This window comes from Equus przewalskii, chromosome 3 (assembly GCF_037783145.1).
Source record: "Equus przewalskii isolate Varuska chromosome 3, EquPr2, whole genome shotgun sequence".
NCBI classification, from domain to species: domain Eukaryota; kingdom Metazoa; phylum Chordata; class Mammalia; order Perissodactyla; family Equidae; genus Equus; species Equus przewalskii.
Window position 1 is genome coordinate 98,471,257 of NC_091833.1, and position 21,496 is coordinate 98,492,752.

Below are 21,496 nucleotides of genomic sequence, written 5' to 3' on the forward strand. Positions count from 1 at the left end.
TGATAAGAAGTGGATGGATTCTGGATATTTTTTGAAGGTAAAGCTGACAGGATTTGCTGATGGATTACATGTAAGGTACAAGAAAAAGCGTGGACTCAAAGATTGGTGAATTAAAATAACGAGTGAGTTCTAACTGCCTACTGAAGAGCTCCACTTGAATGCTCGATACACCTCTCCAACTTAACTAAGCTCATCATCTTCACTAATGGACCTGTTCCTCCTCTGGTATTCCCTATCTCAAGGGCAAGTTACCTCTACCCAACTGCCCAATTTAGACACCTAAAGGTCATCTTTATCTTTTCTTTTTCTCATACTCCCCATACTAATCAGTTCCCAAATCCTACTTAAAATCTCTTTCAAATCTGTTGAATTCTTTCCATTTCCAATGCTGTTTTCTTAGTTCAGATCTTTATCAAGTCTTGCCTGGACTACTAGAACAGGGAGGGAAATAAAAAAGGAAAAGATACACTGACTACCTCTATGTGGTAGGCAGCAGGCTACATGATTTATAGTCACTATTTTTTAATCAAAATCTTCCTAATTGATTTACTGCCTCTAATCTTTCCATACTCCAGAATATTTTCCAAAAGCAATTTCCAAACACAAATCTGATCATGTCGCTCCACTGCTTCAGTGGCTCTGGGGCTTTTTACATGGTGATCCCTCTGCCTGGAGATACTCTTATATTGTCATTTCTTTCACACTTTTCCCTCATCAATATACATACATTTATCTAATAGAACCTACCTCAAGAAAATCCTTAGGGGCATAAACAGGTCTGAAAAGGCTTAAATCTAGAATTAATAAGATAAGTTAAAACAAAATTTCAGTTATTATATAAAGGCTTACTAATAATAAATGTTACTGATTCTTTCATACATTGCTGCACAGCTAGATTAATCCAAACATTTGCAGAGTATCGATTATCTGTCAGACATTAAGTATTGGAAACACAAAAATGAAAAGACAGCCCCTCTCTTTGACAGCTTAGATGAGACACTCTAGAAGAAATTGAGTCTCCTTTTCATAAATTTGTAATAATTTATAACTGAAGTGAAAAAATAATGTCAATATAACGTAAAAGTTCTATATGAGAATTCTCAAAGCACAAAGAATACAAACAATGTAAATTTAGTGAATTCCTCCAGTTGTACTGAACCGTTTTTGAACTTCTATAACACACTGCTTCCTTTATTATAGCACTTACCTCTTGCCCAGTCCCCTATAGTTTTTTTTAAGGAAGAGTGGTGAGGGATTATGTACATGTCTACCTATACAATTATATACATCTATTTATCATAGTAAATGATATATTGTTGTCATCATTATATGTTTATAAAATTGACTGACTCAATTTTAAACATTAAAATGAACCACAATAAATTCTTAAAAACATTTTAGATGTCTTAAAACTCTTCACAATTTAACCTATCTTTAACATCTAATGTAATTAAAGCTTGAAAAACATTTACCTTAATTATGAGTCTAAGAAATCCACTGAATAATTTACTCTTTAATAAAAATGTTTTTAAATGATGCTTTAAAAAAGAATAATTGATTTAAATATTCTCAAAATAATGTAAAAAATTGACCAAAGTTAGGAATTTTTAAACTGGAAAGTAGAAGTTTAAACAACTAAAACAGACGATAGTAAGTTAGTAGGGAGAGAAACCTGCTATCTTTCCAAAAGAATTGTTAATATTATTTTGAATTCACAATTAAGAAGGCTATATTTTTCCCACTACTACATTTTGAAAAAAGTTGTTCATATACCTGGTTCATCAGTTCCCATTTCATTCCATTTATTGAGAAGTTCTTTCTGTTCTCCAACTGGCCTCTAAAAAAGGTAATTTAAAAATTGGTTTCATTTTGTGAAGTTCAGCATGCAGCTGAAAAGTAAGAATCAATACTTATCTAAAAGTTTAAATAAGCTACCATAACACAAGGAAAAATAATTTCATTACATGTGGTGAATTGTGTTTGGAATTGCACTTAAATTATTTTTATTTAACTATTATATTAAATCTACTCTCAATGGCTCAGTTAGAATATGGTGCTAATGAGTCCAAGAAGAGAAGGTAAATGATCTGTACTGGCCAGTAAATTTCACACAGAAAAACTGCTCCTCAGCCACATTCTACATCTCTTACCCCGTCCAGCAATCTCAGAAATGCATCACAAGGGGGACTGGCCAAGAGAGTGTGACTGTGAGTCAGTAGCATCATCTTCCTATATGAAAGACAGTATATTACACAATACTACACACTTAGACAGTTTTTCATATAAACTTATCCTTTTTTACACCATTATTCTGGTGCCTTCAGTGACCTTTCCTTGGATATTATCCAAAATATATCCACTATATCCTGTCCAACAGCAGGGAATAAATAGCAGGTAGGGAGAATGAAGTAAAAAGAAACTTGTTCTCTCCTACTTGCGAGCAGCAATAAAGAATCCAGAACATTCTTCAAGTGGTTTTTCTCTCCTTTTTCATCTCTCCTCTCTCAAAGCACAGAGTGACAAATAAATGTTGCATTTTAGAGCTAAATAGATCCAATACTATTAGATCCAAATAGTTCTGCAGGGAGATGACAAATGACTCTTTTCATTCCCTATGTTAATACTGAAAGAAGATACCCTAATGGCTATTACAAGACGACAGTATGCCTGAACTCCATCTCTAATTCAAGAAATGTGGCTATTGTGTCTATAAGCCAAAAAGCAAGGAGATTAAAGGTAATTAAAATCTTTAAAATGTACTTATAACCTTTACAGTCAAATCTCTAAGAAATCTATACTGTAGATTCTATACTTTATTTCCATTTATTCTCAAGATACAGGGTTATTACAAAAAGCATTACAACACACATAATAGAAATCTATATAGAATACACCCACATAATTGGCCTTTTACAGATTTTTGTTTCAAAACAAACTGATATACTAGTAAAAATAAAGACAAATCTGCCTAGCAGTTATAACTTCACGAAACGTCCTAGTACTTGATTAGGAATAAAATACTTAAGTGTGAAAAGTACCTTTCGTGCCAATGGGATACTCAGTTCAGTGCACATACTATTTAAACTCTTCAAAATTCTTTTTTCCCAACTTCCCTGAAACATAAGGAACAATGTATTATTGTTTCTGGCTACAAATATCAAAACTGATTTTAAAAAATTAAAGATATTATGAGTTATATAGAAATGGTGAGCTTGGTTAAGATTGGTCATCTTCATTCATTAGTTCACTTTACAAATTTTGATTACTGCCTACTATCTGCCAGATACTATCCTTAGTGCTGTGAATTAAGCCGTGAATAACAGAAAGCCTCAGTCTTCAGAGAACTGACATTCTAGCGGAGGATGGCAATGAGGATAGATTAAAAAATAAATCAGCAAGTCATACGGTGATAAACACTTTAAGGAAAAATAGCAGATAATAAAGGGGTAACTAAATTTAAGCATTTTATAAATGTTTAATAGTCAGGAATCCCATTAATGACCTAGTAAAAAATAAAATTTACAGAAATTATTACATTGCAATGTTTTCAAATATGACATTTCATCCCTAACTACTTCAGCATGAATGTTTTAAGAACCTTCTCCTACATAACCACACTCCACTATCACGCCTAAGAAAACTAACAATAAGGTTTTATATCATCAATTATTTAGTCCATATTCAAAATTTTCCAGCTGTCCCCAAAATGTCTTTTATAGTTTTGTTTAATCCAGGACTCACTAAAAATTCATGTATTATATTACATTTGGTTGTTACGTCTCTTTCAGTGTAGCTTAATCTAGAGTCTCTTTGTCCTTTTCTTTTTCATGATATTGACTTTTTTGAGAAGTCTAGGCCAGTTATCTTTTAGAATGTGTCACAATCTGGATTTGTCTTATTTCTTTTCACAGTATTGATTATCTTCCTTCTCTATCCCCTATATTTCTTATAAACTTGAAATAACACATTAATTTTAACAGTTAGTCATAGACTGATTATCCATATATACTACATTTTAGTAAATTATTCCGTTTAATGCCAAGTTAAAATGCCATGATTTTTTTTTGGTCTTTTTACTAAATATTTCTACAAGCTACTACTGACTCACTGAAACCAAAATAAAATAATACCATAGCTCCAAAATTCAGAACAAATGAGGAGAAAAGAAGAGAACTATATATTGCATTATTCTTACAGGACAGTTATAACCAGTCAATAAAAGTAGAAAAATAATAGCCCCTTTCTGTGATTGTTATAAAGATTAAAGATGTAAAGTGCTTTGAACAGTGACATAACAATGGCAACAAGAATCATTCAATAATTGATAGTTCTTACTATAGTATAGTCTTCGTTAACAGACACATTTAAATACATTACTCTCCCCATGCTCTGCTCCCATCCCCAATGTACTTATTCCTACTTTATCTGGATAAGGCTCATTCACCTTTCAGGTCTTCACCTCTATTAAACCTTCTCTTACCTGGTCCTGCATCCCTTCCTTCACCTGTCATGGCACATATCACACTTGTCTAGCACATAATAGATTCTCAATAACTGAACAAATTTCTACTCTAAATAATGTTACAAGCATTTTTTAAAATTTTGATACAATGGCCTAAGCAATGAATGAACAGGAAAAACATTCATCTATAGGAGAAATATAGAGCTATGTGAAATGTATAAGGCTTAGTTTACTAAATATATAGAAATAGATTTTCAAGAATAAAAGAATACATTTAATACATTGCATGAAATACCCCCAAAACTAATTCCACTTACTGGCTTATTTTCAATTCTCTTTTTTTACTGTAAATATTTCTCTTAGACCCAAGACTTAAATACATTTGGTGTCTAATTCATGATTAAACATTATTTATAACACCAGGTTTACAGGTTTGGATCCCAGGCATGGACCTACATCACTTGTCAGCTATGCTGTGGTGTAACCTACATACAAAATAGAGGAAGACTGGCACAGACGTTAGCTCAGGGCTAATCTTCCTCAAGCAAAAGAAAAAGAGGAAGATTGGCAATGGATGTTAGCTAAGGGCAAATCTTCCTCAGGAAAAAAAAAAAAAAACAAATGTTGGATATAAAAAGAAAATTAAAGTTACAATAGACATCAATGTGTGGCTCATAACATATACTGTACATATTTTCAAGACTGCAATACATAATTTTTTTTTTTAAAGATTGGCACCTGAGCTAACATCTGTTGCCAATCTTTTCTTTTTTTCTTTCTTTCTTTCTTCTTCTTCTCCTCAAAGCACCCACAGTACATAGTTGTATATTCTAATTGCAGGTCCTTCTAGTTGTACTATGTGGGATGCCACCTCAGCGTGGCCTGATGAGCGGTGCCATGTCCACACCCAGGATGTGAACCTGCAAAACCCTGGGCCGCCAAAGCAGAGCACTCGAACTTAACCACTCAGCCACAGGGACAGCCCCCAAACAATACACGATTTTAATACAGCATAAAACCTACTAAAAACTCAAATATGAAGACCATTCAAAATGGAATGACACTTCCTGGAATTATATCTTGACAAGATATTCTGAAACACATTTGTTAATTTATCCTTTAAAAAATTATTTTGGCAAAAATATCTCATTCAGGTATTTTCTAGAAAGTACAATTTTAAGTGATCAATCATAGTTCTCCTAAATGGATACTCCATTTAGGAGATGTACTAAGTATTTCAATTCATCAACTTTAAATTTAGCATTAAATGTAATTAGGGAGAAAAAAGTTAAGGAAAAAAGTTACACAGAAATTAGACATCAGAAGAAAGCACTCTGAGTGAAAAGAGTTTAGGAAACAGACCTATATTATTTACATGTGTTTACACATGTTTATTAATCCTGTGAGATATGTATCATCACCCTCACTTTACGAAAGAGGAAATTTAAAAAGAACATATGGAGGCAGAATGAGAAAGAATAGTAAGAACTGAAGCGATGCTGAGCAAATCTTAATTCAATTAGCATTTTTTTCTGTGTTCCACAACTAAAGTAGGAACTTAGAAATAATCCAGAAGAGAAGAAAGAACATGACTAAAAATTGAGAGAAAGAAAGAGGAAAGGGATGCTCTATTCAGAAAAATTCAAATTTTTAAGGCTAAAACAGGGGAAATGAGGTGTAACAGCCAAGTTTTCAAATAAAGAAAAGACATTGATTCAACAAATATTTATTGGGCACTATTAAACACACGCCTTGAAAGATGAATAAAAGAGCGTCCTTGTCCCTAAGAAACATATCACTTTCGTGGTGGGGGTGTAGATAGATACACAAATAATATGGGACAGGTTGCAAAAAGTTCATAAGGGCTATCTCAGTCCATATGTCATAAACCACAGAAAGAACATAAATGAGTGAACAAAGAAACAGAAAGCTAGACATATCAAAACTTCTGGTTTTCAATAGAACACATACTACTTCCTTGAAAACCCTAAAAATAATAAAAGAAAAGTGACCCCAGGCATTGGCCCTGTTGTCCCCGTTCCCTGTTCCACATCTATGACACAATGACAAGGTTAGCAGGACTTTTCCAAGGTACCCCTTGCAAAAGCTTCAATCAGATAGTCATAGAAGTCATTTCCACAGACATCAGAAATAGGAATAGAATTTCCTAACAATGAGGGAAAATCCAAGATGAAGCAAGTGGCTGCTTTCAAGCTGGGCATCCTTTAAGTTCCCTTCAGAACTGTAATCTTAATTAAGTGGCATTCATTCATTCTTCTGTTGACTCACTGGCTCACTAACACATATTGAAAGCTTTCTACGTGCCAAGCACAAAACTAGGACCAGTGAATAAATGTTACGAGAAGCACAGGACCATTTAATACGAGAAAGAAACTTTCCAAGTTGAGAAACTTAACCAAAATGGTTTAAGTCAGTGAAATCATGAGTTCTCTGTTTCCAGAGGTTCTCGAGCAGAAGGAGATGAACTCCAGAGGTCGGGCTGAATCAACCTGAAGGTCCACTTTCGCTCCAGGGGTACAGATACTTAACTTTTCTCAGGTCCTCTTTGTGGAGGCAAATAAATAAGCCCTAAGTCTCAAAACTAAATGCTCCAAAAAGAATCATAGTTATTCCTATGCTATTATTTAAATAAAAATTTCAATGTACCCTTAGCGCACACACAAAAAAAGTGAAAGTAGCAAATAAGTTACTGAAAAATGACAGTGCACTAATACAAAACAAAAACAAAGTAATGGTTTGTACCCAAAAGACTTCAAAATAAATAAAAAGCTTTTAAAACATTATTTAAAAGGAAAACAAACGGCCTTTTACATTTAAAATGTTTAAATAGGAAGACATTACCTTTTACTTAAACCCATATCCTCTCCAAATGAAATTACTGTTGCCTTCAAATCACTTTCCCTAGTAACTGGAGTCTGCGGTACTAACTCAAAGGATTCAAGTGTTTTATAAATAAGGTAATTGCTAAGCCACAAGAGACAAAAAATTTACAAAAGAATTGCAATTATACTGAAATCTTTAAATAGATATTAGCTATGGCCTTGCTACTTTTTTATAACAATGAAAGTACATAAGAAGTCTTTAAAAACCATATAATAAATATATAGCATGTAAAAAACTATGAAATTATAAAATTTAAAAAATTACTTTCTTCACTCAGACAAAAAATAAAGCAAAATAATTACAACTCAGCTATCTACTGGAAAACGATTTTAGCAATTCTCTCTGATTATAAAAGTAACAAGTTTATTCAAGATAATCTGGAAAAGAGAACAATAGACAAAGAATAAAATAATAAATAAGCACCCAAAAATTTCCATCAGCCAAACATAATGAGTTAACATTTTGTTCTCTTCACTTTTTCTATGCATGGATGGGTACAACTGAGATAAATATGTATGTATACATACATACATGTATATATATTTAATTAAAGTGTAATTATACTGTTTTATATTTTGCTTTTTCCATTTAAGATTATAATGTATGTACTTTCCTATTTCATTATACTTCTTCAAAGATGAGATTTGTGTGTGTGTGTGTGAGGAAGATTGGCTCTGAAACATCTGTTGCCAATCTTCCCCTTTTTGCTTGAGGAAGATTGCCACTGAGCTAACATCTGTGCCAATCTTCCTCTATTTCATGTGGGATGCCGCCAGCGTGTGGCTTGACGAGTGGTGCTAGGTCCACGCCCGGGATCCCAACCTGTAAACCCTGGGCCGACCTAGGGGAGTGTGCAAACTTAACTACTATGCCACCAGGCCGGCCCCCAAAAATGACATTTTTGATGTCTGTATAACATTGTCTTTTAGAGATACGATGTTTATTTAAGCAAGCCCTACTGCTGTTCATTTAGATTCTTTTAAATTTTTTACTATTATCATGAACATAAATTTCTGTGTTTCCCTGATTCTTTCCTTTAGGTAAGGTCTAAAAATGGAATTACTAGGAAAAAGGGTATGAGTATTTTCTAGGAGGGGACATTTTCCATTTTTCATTCATTCAATTCACTTATCATTAAAAAAAAATATCTATTGAGCATCTACCATGGCCCAGGCACTAGGCCAGATGTTGGAGATATAGTTGTGAAAAGAGAGACACTGGCCCTGCTTCACAGAGACTACAGAATCTAGGTGATGATACAGATAACCCGAGTATTGTCATAGGAAATACAGGGTACCTCCCGTATGGAGGACTGGAAACACAAGAAAAATATCTGAGATCTGGGGATCAGAGAGCCTTCCTAAAGAAATTATCATCTAACCTAATACCTGAAGAATGTGCATAAGTTTGCCAGAAACACGTGGCATCTGAGATGAGGCAGTTTCTGGTAGAAGTAACAGCACGAGCACAGGTTCTCCTGCTGGAACAACTGAGGAGGTCAAGTATGATTAGAGAGAGAGAATTTATGTATGTGTAGTAGTGGGGAGGGGAGAGGCACGATGGGGAGGGACAGCGTGAAGAGGTGAGAGACGAGATCCAACAATAAAAAGGAGGGCAAGATCATTTACAGCTTTGTAAGCAAAAGTAAGGAACTGGAGCTCTGTCCTAAGTCTTGGAAGTTTTAAGAAATGGAGGGACAATACAGAAGGCAGAAAGACCAATTAGGAAGGGGATGAGATGAAGCACATATTGAAATTAACAAAATTCACGTTTTTGCTAAGGTTACTGGATTGACAGGGAACAGGGTAAATTCAAGCACACAGCATATCTTGAATTTGCCTGAGCATTTCTGGAATAGATAGAGAAATAGGCTGAATATCATCAGGTAGTATACACTCTGCAGCCAGACTGTCTGGGTTCCAATCTCAGTGCTTCCACTTAATAGTTTCATGAAGTTGGATCTCTCTAGGATCACAAGAGTAACTCACCTCACAGGGTTGTCATAAATATTAAATGAGTGAATACTTGTAAAGCACTAGAATGGTACCTGGCACATAATTAGAGCTCTAGGTGTTTATTAATATTATTTCATAAGAAAACTCACACTGTATATCAGTTTCTTCAAAAAGGCTTTCTCTGAATATAAATGGCACTTTATATCTGTGTTGTTCTTCCAAAAAACCCACAATTCCAGTCTAATCATGAGAAAAACACCAGACAAATTCCAAGTGAGAGATATTCTACAAAATACTTGACCAGTACTTCTCAAAACTGTCAAGGTCATCAAAAACAAGGAAAGTCTGAGAAACTGTCTTAGCCAAGAGGAGTCTAAGGAAATAGGACAACCAAATGTAACGTGGTGTCCTGGATGGGATCCTGGAACAGAAAAGGGACATTAGGTTAAAACTATGAAAATCTGAATGAAGTATGAACTTTAGTTAATACTGTATTAATATTGGTTCACTAATTGTAACAAATGTACCACAGTAACGAAAGATGTTAATAGGAGAAACTGAGTATGGGGTCTATGTGAACTCTCCGTACTATCCTCCCAATTTTTCCTGTAAATCTAAAACTCTTGTAAAAAATCAAGTCTACTAAAAATAATAAAATAAATTGTGATTCACCAAGAGGAAGGCAGTGTTTTCCTCAATTCCCAAACTTATTTGTCCATGGGACCCTTTTTTGTGGAGCATCTCGCAGGGCTAGTATTCAGCGGAAAACACTCTGGGAAATGCTGATGCAGGATAAGAAGCCTCTTTCCCTCATCAACCTGGAATATTAAACACCAGTCTGCCTTGCCAAAAACTGCAAAGAGCTGATTTACATCCCAACTCTGTCAAGAGAGAAGTGAAGTTAAAATTACTCATGAAACTTTAATAGAAAAAAAGACAGAATCAAATTTTCCAAGGTGCAGTTCCAAAATATTTTATGCCCATATGTTTTACTGAATAAAAGGGGAGGGAAACCCTAACTGGATTTTTTAAAGTTGTTTTTGATTGTAAAGAGCAAAGAACACCCTGATAAGGAACCACCTGTCCCCAGCTCCTTCCCAGGGCTCCTACAAACTTCCTAGCCAACTCCCCTATAGCTCACAGCACTTTCTACTTTCTATTACAGCTACGGTGCCCAAGTCTTATTTCAATTATTAAACCATGAAGTTCCCTGAAGGCAGAATCGGTATCTAACTTATTTCTGAATCTCCATAGCACAGAAAATGTCTTCTACTTGTAGGCATTCAGTAAATCTCTCTTAAGTAAATATTATAATAATTGGTAGAAGAGATGACAAATGCCTTTACTATTAATTCACCACAAACTTACTAAGCTTGTGGTACAGAAAGGTCAGCATACTAGATGTTAGGCATACAAAAATGTTTTCCAATTGCTACTGCTTTCAACAGGCTTATAACAAAAGTCAGAGAGATGTGTACAGAAATTACCATAATAGAATGCAATTTGTGATAAGGACTATAAAATGATAGTGTGCTACAGGAGTCCGAAAGAGAGAGAGATCCTTTCCAAAGAGGATAATAGCATCAGAGAAAAGATGCCATCTGAGCTGACCCTCACAAAATAGATGGGATTTTCATAATGCAAAGCAGGCGAAAAGGGCTGTCCATGACAGGAAAACAAAATAAGAAAAGTGCTAAAGATGCAAGACGAAAGGCAAAATGATTCATTTGTAAGGGTACAGAGGACATATAAGACAGCAGAGACTGATAAAGTGCAAGGGTAAGCTGGGGACAGACAGTAAACACTCTTGAATGTGGGGTTTTGGAGCAGGAACTTCTTTTGTTAGGTACTGGGAGTCTTCGAAGGTTTGTTAGAAGGCAGTGAGATACACCATAAGGGTTCATCTGCTCGTAGTTAAAGTTTATAGTATTGAGCGTACATAAGTAGATGGGGAGAGAGATAGACTGAAAGTTGAGAGGTGTAAGAATAAGACAAGTATGTGAATTAACGCCTGAAACAAAGTAAGCACTCAATAAAAGACAGTTGTCATTATCGTCATCATCATCATCGTGATCACTATGGTAACGCCTAGGTAATGAAAAGGAAGAGAAGGCTATAAGACAATGGGAAGAAATAATTTATAGAACGTAGTGACTATTTGGATATGGAAAACTGAGATCAAAGATATTTCAAGTCCAAATTGGAAATGGAAACGAATTAACAGAAATAAAAATGTCAGGAAGAGATGTTCATTTTAGGAATGATATAACAAACTCAATTTTAGAGTTGAGTTTGATCTCACAGAAGGAATGTGCAGTAGACAGCTGATCATAGAGAACAGGAGCCAAAAAAGATGTGGCAGCAAACAAAAGCTCTGGAAGCTTGAATGAGATGACCAGAATATTCTTAATAAATTAAGCGGAACATGTTAAAAATGAGTGTGATAGGGGTAGAAATAGGGGCTACACAAGCATGGAAAAAATTAGGAAAACCCTAACTGGAAAGCAGATAAGGAATAATGAATAATAAAGTAAATGGTAGAGGTAGCCTTAGGCTGAGGACTGGAATGGCAAATTGAAGTCTGATGGGGCAAGAGGATTATGAGGTGCAAGAGAGAACATGGTGGAATGGTAGTCACGAGATCCAGACTAGGTAGCTTTCGTGCACAAAGGGGAGAAGTGCCCAACAAAACAGGGAGCTGAAGAACTAGATGACTCCAGGAGAAGAAATATAGGAAGATAGGTAGACAATAACTGCTAGAGGAGGCATTTAGTGTGACCATCGTTAAAGAATCAATTATTTCAACAAACGTTTATTGAGAGTATGCTGTGGGCCAGGCACTGTGCCTAGATGCTGAGGATAAAAAGCAGAGTCTCTGTTCTTAAAGAATGAAGAATTTAGTTCAGGGATTGGCAAACTTTCGGTATAAAAGCAGATAGTAAATTATTTTAGGTTTGCAGGTCATAAGGTCTCTATTGCAACTACTAAACTTAACTCTGACGTTGTAGTGCAGAGAGTCATAGATAAAATGTAAATAAATGAGCATGGCTATTTTCCAATAAAACATATTTTATTAATTCCTACACTTTTCAAGTATCACAGGATATTATTCTTTTGATTTTTCAACCAGTTTAAAATGTAAAAAAAATTCCTAGTTTGCCAACTATAAAAACAGATGGCAAGGCAGATTTGGCCCATGGGCTGTAGTGCGTCAACTCCTGATCTAGTGGGCAAGTCTGGAAAGAAAAGAGAGAAGTAGCACACATACTCACAATACATAAACTTACGATTCGTGAATATTCTCAGCAACTAGCAGTAGGCTTTAAGAACAGACCTATTACTTACCTCTCTATCTGTTCTTTTCAGTCATGATAAGAAACCAACTTTTGTGTTTTATTTCTAACACTATGCTAAAACTGAGACTTTCTCTAAACTTTTTGGAAATTTTCAAATTTCACCAAAAAATATTTAGACCCAATATTTTTAGTTTTATTTTCTTGAATATATATCTTTACAACAAAAGACCAAACAATTCTTTCACACATGTATCATTTAATGATTACGCTTTACGACATATTCATAATATTGTCTGATTACTAGCCCCACAGGTAGCACCCAGAGATAGAAATATATTATATATTTCCTCAAATATCTCCAAGTTTTTTGTTTATATTGCTTCCTTTCACCAGCTAACTTTGAGAGTTTTTTAAATGAAAATAAAAGTTGAAAAATAAAAATCTGCCTAACCACCACTGCTGTGGAACGTGGTAACTCAAAGCAGCAGAACACACCTCAGGAGCAGCAGAACCACTATGACAATTGGATGAAGCTGGGTGATGGGTTCGTGGGAGTTCTTTGGGGTACATATGAAATTTTTCATAATAATTTCTGAGACTATGATGGAGAAAGAAGGCCGACTCTGTGATGTCCACTAAACGCCTCAGCAGTGGCAGTCACAGAGTCCCCAGCATGAGGAAGGCTCACAAACAGTGCTAGCTCACAGGGAGGTGGACCAGGCTGGGCCAAGGCAAGGACAGTTAAAAGAGTTAGGGGCACATGACAGAACTTACTACGTTTCCATTTTCACAGCTTTTTACAGTTCTTCGGTTTAAATTATTTAATTCTTTTAAAGTGACTTTTAGTTGTTTTCAGTCCATTTTAGATACAAGGTGCATTTGAGTTCTGTAACAGAATACAATCAGTAATAACAACCTGCTGTGAGAAAAAATGTATTTCAGATACAGTATCAGTAGCACTGGCTTCAAAAGCCAAAATTCTAAGGGAAGAGTGAATCAGTTCATTCTTACTTCATTCCTTTATTATCACAGAGCATGAGGAACAAACGGCTGCATAATACTTTTATTATACTTTAAATTTCAGGCCAGTATAGCACATTAGGATTATTATAGTTACAGGTGTGATCCTCAGCTACTGAGAGCAGAAAGGAAGAGCATGCAAATATTATTCCCATCACTTTAGTGGTTCTTACCCAGGATTTCATATGATGCATAATATATACTCCTGACATCAATAAGGATCTTTCACTCTGCTTTACATAACTTAGTATGAAAAAATAAAATTAAAAAGAACAATAACCAACCTGTGCTTTCCTCATATATACCAAAGGTTCTTTCAGATGCTCAGGAGGTGCAGCAGGATGACTAGGTGAAGGAAACCTAGGGACAAAAAGAGGCAGCCAAGCATTGTGCATTATTCTTGGTGAACTAGTTCTCTTGGTTAGAAATTACTCACCTCTGTAGTCCATGTTATAAATGAAATGGAATATTTGTTAGCAGTTTTATGTTTACATAAGGTGCAACAGTCTAATAAAACTTTAATTCTTATCCTATTAGTATTGTAGTTTTAGATTAGCAATTTAATTACTAGCTAAAAGTTAAATTGCATGATAATCTGAATTTATAAATTGAGGTAATTTTCAAATTATTTAGCTCTGTAAATGCTCATATGAAATTTGTCATAACTGTTCTATATAGCATATAGATACTGTAATACTTAGAAGAATTTTTTAAGGTTGAAAAAATTCATTAACTTACTAACATATCAGCTCTTTTCATTTCTCCCAATCTCCTTTTCCATATGATTATATATTTTTTACATAGTTGAAATGATAATATAAATACTATCTTTCATAATAGCTATCTTTTAATATATAATACATATTCACAAATTTAATAAAAATAGAAAAGAGAATAAGTAACATTACAATTTATATTCAAAATATTGTTTTTATTAAGAAAACAGATGTATTTATTCAACAAATATTTGAACCATTCTAGGTACCAAGTATACAGTGGTGATTAAGATAATATATCCTGTTCTCATGTACCTAACATTCTAGTAAAGAGAGACAGTCAATAATTATAAAAACAAATCAATAAATGGAATAATATCAGATAGTAACAAGTACCATGAGAAAATGAGAGCAGGATGAGACAGAAATGATTTGGAAGGGCAGGGATGGTGTCTAGCTAATATTTGAACTAAGACATGAGTGAAAAGAAGCAGCCAGCCATGCAAAGATCTGCGGGAAGAACATTCCATGCAGAGGGACATGCCCTGAGGTAGGAACATTTGGAACGTTTAAAAATCAGAAAAAGCTAGAATGGTTGGAATATAATGCCAGGCACAGAGTGATATGAAATCACAGAGAAAGCAATAGGAAAACACAATAGTTCAGCATTTACTTAGAAGTTTCAAGCTCTTTCACAACAATCTATAACTCCTACTGAAATTAGTCATAGGACTTGTGCATACAGCAAAACAACCATGTTCCAATAATCAAGAACCACACACTGAATTCTCAAGAAATTCCTCATCCAAAGTGGGACATTACCATGTAAAGGGTTAATAATAAGCCACTTGCATCTATCCTGGAACCTAAACATAAAAGACTCAAATGTCCATAAGAAACATTTCTGGAATAAAAAATAACCTACCCACCTAATCTATAAGACAGTTCCACTAACTGATTATTTCTGGCTGTTTTTCCATGAAAATCTACATTCTATGTACCTAAATAAATCACTTTTCCCCTATTCACAAATGAAAAAAATTGATAATCTCTGGATATCTCAGTATTTCTTATAGGCAAGATAGTTTAAAAACTATATATTCCATACTGCTCAATATATCATTTGTAAAGGGACATGTGGTTTATAATTAAATATTGCTCTAAAATTCTTCCATTTTAATGGTAATTATTTCTAAATTGAATAAAACTTAAAAATTTAGGATTGAAACTTGAGAGTACTTACTGATGATCTTAAGAGTTATTTAATGCTCAAAGAAATTTATCCCAAAAAACAGGTAACAATAAGTGGCCCTCCAAAAAGTATTAATATTAAAACCAAAATCAAGTTAGATATTTATTCATTGAGAAATATTTAATGAGAGCCTACTAAGTGTTCAAGGTAAGAGAAGCAGTGAACAAAACAGGCTAAAATCTCTATCCTCATGGAGATCATATTCAGTAATATGGAGAATGAGGGTCATCAGATAGGAACAATGCAGAAGCCTGCATATCACTCGTGACTCTTCCCTCTTCCTGTCCTTCAAATCCCCTAAATACTTCTCATCTTTTTCTACCCCACTCATACTGTTTTAGACAACCAACATTTCTTGCCTGCATTCACCTGACAGATTCTTAAGCAGCCTCCCCTCTTTCCACATGATTTTCAACCTATTTGCCAATTTGCCTGGCTGTAGCCAGGAGCAATGTCTTCCTTATTCACCAGGGATTGTATTTCTAGTGTCTAGCATAATGCCTGTCCCATATTAGATAACCAGTACGCTGTTGAGTGAGTAAGATGCAAACATGAGCACTTCACTACTCTGCTTAAAATTGTAAAATGGCACCAAATGCCTTGAATAAGAAGCACATTCCTGCCTACAGATCTAGCATGATCCTTTACCCTGTCCCTTTCCCCTCTACCATCCAGCCATACAACTTTTGTTCCTCCAATGTATGACATCTTTTCCCACCTTTAAACCTCTGAGCCTGTTGTTCACTTCTGCTTAAAGCACTTTTCCTCTCCACTCCTTCCCCTAATTCTAGCTTAGCTTTTTGATCTCAGTCTGAACATTGTTTCCTTTAGTAAACCATTATGACAACACCAATCTGGAGTTAAGTGCCTACCCTATGTGCTCCTTGTACTTACCCTATCATAGCACTTATTCTATTGTACTATAATTGCCTCTTTAAAGTCTGTGTGCCCCACTGGAATGTCAGCTCCATGAAAGCAGACTATCTAGCTTGTTCCTTATCCTCAGCACCTAGCTCAGTGCATAACACACAGCAAGTACAAAGTAACATTTGAAACTAAGAGGGCAAAGAAGAATTACTGATTAGGACGTTTTGAAGGTACCCACGTATACTGCCTGAGCACTCTTCCAGCAAATGCCATGAATGTCTATAAAGATGTACCCAATCTTGTGGTCTAGTGTAAGGTACCCATTACCCAAAATTTTTCCATTTGGGGCCCACTACTGTTCGACATGTCTCCAAGGTATGGAAGACACTTGCATATATCTACCATAACAGTAGACTATGATATATGATTTTATAATATAAACATATATATAGAAGATTAAATAAAAAGGTTTATATGCTGGCTTATATGCCTCTTTATGTTCCTTAAAGGAAAATGATACGTCATCTAATTCTTTATAAACTGCTCTACACAAAATACAAATGAAGACTAAGACGCAGAAAGAAATCAGTGCATTTTCCATGTAAAGCCTGTCTTAGTTAAATATTTATAGTAAGTTTAGGATTAATAATTACACTGAGCTTCCTCAGTTCAACAAATATTTATCATGCGTTAGCATTAGTAGGCGGCTCAATAACTACACATTGACTCAATGTCATTTATTTGATGCTATAGGAGATACTAAAAGAAATATAAGACATAATTCTTCCTTCAGAACACTTTTAATCTAGGCAAGAAATAAGATATATGTGAGATGCAGTAAAATGTATGGGCTTTGGAATTAGACAGCTAGAGGCAAAGCCCTAACACTGCCATTTACTAGCTACACAATTGTCATTATGTTACTTAAAGGTAACCTTAAGGTCTAAGCCTCAGTTTTCTCTTTTGTAAAATGATGCTAATAATAAATTCTACTTCATAGGGATGCTATGAGGATTATATTATATAGGGCAATGCATATAAAGTGCTTAGCACAGTGCTCGACATAAAATAAGCATTCAATCAATGTAAATTATCATTCATATAATGTTAAATAGTTATTAACACAACAATAGTTAAACAAAGTAGGCAATCTGAAGTGAGAAAAGTTAACTTGGGCTAGAGTTACAAGTTTCATGTAAATAGAATACAGAAATTTTTCTGCTCTATTTGTTAAATAAGAATCTGACTAAAATCTTTGGAATATTTACTAAAATAAGTAAAATAAAGTGAGCAATTTTCAGGTATGATCTGTATAGCTCATGTGTCCACACGTCTATCAGGCATGAGAGCATTTTTTTTAAAGCTCCAATGATTTAACCTAACGAATACATCTACTTTTTATTTTTTGCTTTCTTTACTTGTCCATCTAGTGGTTTCTGCCAGTGAAAACTGCAACAGAATATGTGAAGTCCACTTCTTCTTCCGATTTATGTTAGGGGAAACACTTCTTCCCACTCCAGATGAGTCCTTCCATGGGAAAGAGCTCCATTGCTGTAACATTCTTGGCCTCTCTCCAGGGCTGTACTCACTACACCACAGAAGAGGTTTAATGCCTTAGCCAACTTTTAAATTTTGGAAGAATAAACTGAACATGCTCATCAATACTTTTAACAGGAAGGTTAAGTCTATTTAATTCTGGAGTTCAGTTAAAGGACTCACTTAGCTTTTGTACGAAACTATGTCCTCCTACATAGTCTTCATCAGAAATAAAAGTATAATTTTGATCTCTCATTTGCCTTTAAGTTTCATCTCATTTCTCAATTTGTTCAGAACCCAAGTGAGGAAAAAAGGCAGTATTACTGGACTCCTTCAAATATCCCAGTAAGTATTCAAAAATATTTATTTAATGCCTATTGTGTAGGATACTGAAGACATGACAATGAATGAAATATTGTCCCTGCCATGAAGTAAAAAGGCACTGTGTCACAGAACAATTTCCAGGAAGGCATTATACCACAAAAATAGCAATGATCGGTAATATCTCCTCAGATGAGGATTTAATGTTCGGCATTATACACAACAGATGCTCTTATTCCACTAGTATCAGAGACAAAGACACCAAAGTTACAGGCTGTCTATGTAATAGGCAGAGAGAGAAATCACCATGTTCTTATTAATCAACCTGTGGCATTTAATCAAATGTGGCATCTACATTTTGAGAATTTAAAACCTTATTTGTCATGATAAACATCTATTCCCTTGGTGACTAGTACCAAAGGTATGGTCACAGTCAACTTTCATTAATAGATAGTACTTATAAATGATGCTGTTTAAGAGTTCAAAAACCAACTTGGAAGATGGCAATAAGCAAAGAAGCAAATACTAATTTGAAAACTGCATGTCTAAGCACAAGTCCACAGGCGTTCATCTGAGTCTTTTTATTTTAGAAGCAGTTCTGGTGAACTAGGTTATCGTTTCCCAGTTAACAGCAGATTAGAAGGGGCAAATTGGAAATGGAAGTTTTAGAGACTAGAGAATGCTAGCGACACAGACACATTGATAGCAGTAAAAAAAAAAAGAAAAAATAGCAGACATAAGGACTCTATTAGACTATAAATTCCACGAGGGCAAGAATTGTGTTTATTGCCCTATACTATATTTCCAATGCCTAGCACAGTGCTAGCAATAAATAATTGATGAATAATGGAATACTGAATAAACTACAAAAGCTACCATTCTGGATCTATCTTTTTTGTAATGGCAAATAGTTCTATACACCTCAACAGAGTCTGAGGGTAAATCCAGATAAACAAAAACATTTTTTTCTGCAAAAAAAGCTAATTATGTTTAGAATGTTTATAGTCAGTTTATAAAGGCAGAAAAAAGGCAATATCCAACATGGCAACAATAAAAAGAATATTGGTAACCTTAAGTTATCTGAAATACTAACTTAGAAGAAATATCTTAATCCCTAATTACACTGGATAAATTACTTGTTAATATAAAATTTGGGGCAGTAAAAAATGCCCACCTATTCATTAATTCTCAGGCAAGACTGTAATTTTTAACAGTATTAATTTACTTGAGATGTTATGTAAATACTAATGAGAATAATAACACAATGAGTGTACATAGCAATACTGTATTCATTACATACAAAGCAAATATAGCTAAACGTAACAGTATCTCAAAATAGGTAGGAAAAACTCACACACTCAGTTCACTATAAACAGCATTCTGAAGTTTCTTCTCCCAACCTATTTAAAAGAAAAAAAGAATAAAATATACAGACAGATTAGTTTTAAAAATAAACATACATTATAACTAAATTTATCTCGCTAAAACTTTAACATCATATGCATTTGTGAAAGAAATTCATCAACTGCCAATTGCTGTGTAAAGGTTTAAGGAATTATTTCCTATACATTTACCAAATCCCTTGCCTAACACTGAGTAGCAAATTCACCAACACGATATTATTTTGTAAGTAAAAGCACTACATCATTTTCTTCAGATGAGAGGAACATCTCCTTCTTCCACTGTTAATGTGCTCAATGAATGCCAAAATCTTCAGCTATTGTACTACCAGTGCTAGGAAGAATGTGCAAGGGAGGGGCAAGAAACAGCCAGACACGTGACAAAGATAGATCACAAGTCATTAGTTACAATTAACTAGTCAGTAAATTCCTGGACAACAGGAGCAGATTATTACGAGGTACCACCAGTTAGACCAGCTGGCTGCTAAGTACTTGAACTCATCTGGGTAAGTAAACCACTTAACAGCTCTGTTCCCATGTGCAAAGGCTGGACTAGGGAACCTTTCTTCTTGCTCTGAAAAAATTGGTATTTTCTTTTGTTTTCTTTGAAAGGGTAGAAAAGAGGAGGGAAAAGAAGTGTAGAGAGAAAAAAGTCACAAATAAAAAGTAAAAAGACAAGTTACTTAACTAAGGAGATTCTTAATACATTCAGATTTTTTTTTTTTTTTGGAGGAACATTAGCCCTGAGCTAACACCTGCTGCCAATCCTCCTCTTTTTGCTGAGGAAGACTGGCCCTGAGCTAACATCCGCGCCCCTCTTCCTCTACTTTATATGTGGGACGCCTACCACAGCATGGCTTGCCAAGCAGTGCCATGTCCGCACCCAGGATCCGAACCGGCGAACCCCGGGCCGCTGAAGGGGAACGTGCGCACTTAACCGCTGCACCACCAGGCCAGCCCCTCAGAATGTATTTTGAGCAGAAAGGTAAGCAGTATTTAAAACTGATTAATGTAAAGCAGTCATTCCCACAATGTTCCTGAATTTTTGCAGCATTTTATTGAAATGTCTGAAAGTTCTAATTCTCCCCAAATAGAAACCTATCCAGCCACTGTTTCACAATTTTGAGTGAGTAATTGGAAGGCTGAGGATAAAATATTCCCTCCAAATAAAGTATTTCTTATTTTCCCTTAAAGAATTAGGAAAAAAAAGCAACTTACAAACCTGATATTTTAAAGTATTCCTTAATATCTTCTTTTAGTGATTCAAGTTTAATCTCAGGTCTCTGAAGACTGGCCTAATTTTAGAAAGAAGAAGAAAAAAAAAAGGAAAAGACAGAGGTCAAAAGTAAGTCATTTGGGATGATATTTAATGCCAATGAAACTTTTAAAAAAGGAGTGTCCAAAGGTGCATACTATTTTAAAAAATCCCCTTTGAGGTCAGAGCACCTGAGCGTCTAGAACAGTTCCTAAGAGAGAAGGTCTTGTTCACCTATTCTGAAAATAGAGGACCTGTGATAGAACACTGTCGTCTGCTCAAAATATAACAACTTCAATCTTAGGAATACTTAACATCTTCATCTAGCATTTTTACCTTTATGAATACTTAACATCTATTTTTCTAGTAGAAAAAACACAGATTTATAAATTCATTCCCTTAACATTACATGTAACATGTATTACATCTGTACCTAATGACCAAAAACCCAGTTGCATCCACAGAGATGAATCTTTGAATAGCATCTTCCTCTTTGGATTGATATTCAGTGT

General features: G+C 34.7%; 1 protein-coding gene across 8 annotated transcripts in view; it reads right to left on the bottom strand.

The window, feature by feature from the left end:
- Positions 1-21,496, bottom strand: part of TBC1D19 (TBC1 domain family member 19) — a 140,261-nt gene that overhangs the window by 93,838 nt on the left and 24,927 nt on the right. For 5 of the 8 annotated variants that reach the window (XM_070613025.1, XM_070613022.1, XM_070613026.1 and 2 more), the window contains exons 2-7: positions 20,952-21,024; positions 19,684-19,729; positions 13,922-13,997; positions 3,039-3,113; positions 1,774-1,837; positions 748-794 (exon numbers count right to left, since the gene is read on the bottom strand). In XM_070613025.1, the coding sequence (XP_070469126.1) occupies positions 748-794; positions 1,774-1,837; positions 3,039-3,113; positions 13,922-13,997; positions 19,684-19,729; positions 20,952-21,024 (381 nt within the window). Of the gene's footprint in view, positions 1-747; positions 795-1,773; positions 1,838-3,038; positions 3,114-13,921; positions 13,998-19,683; positions 19,730-19,972; positions 20,020-20,951; positions 21,025-21,496 lie in introns of those variants that run through there. The other 3 variants (XM_070613030.1, XM_070613029.1, XM_070613028.1) reach the window with 3 other exon arrangements.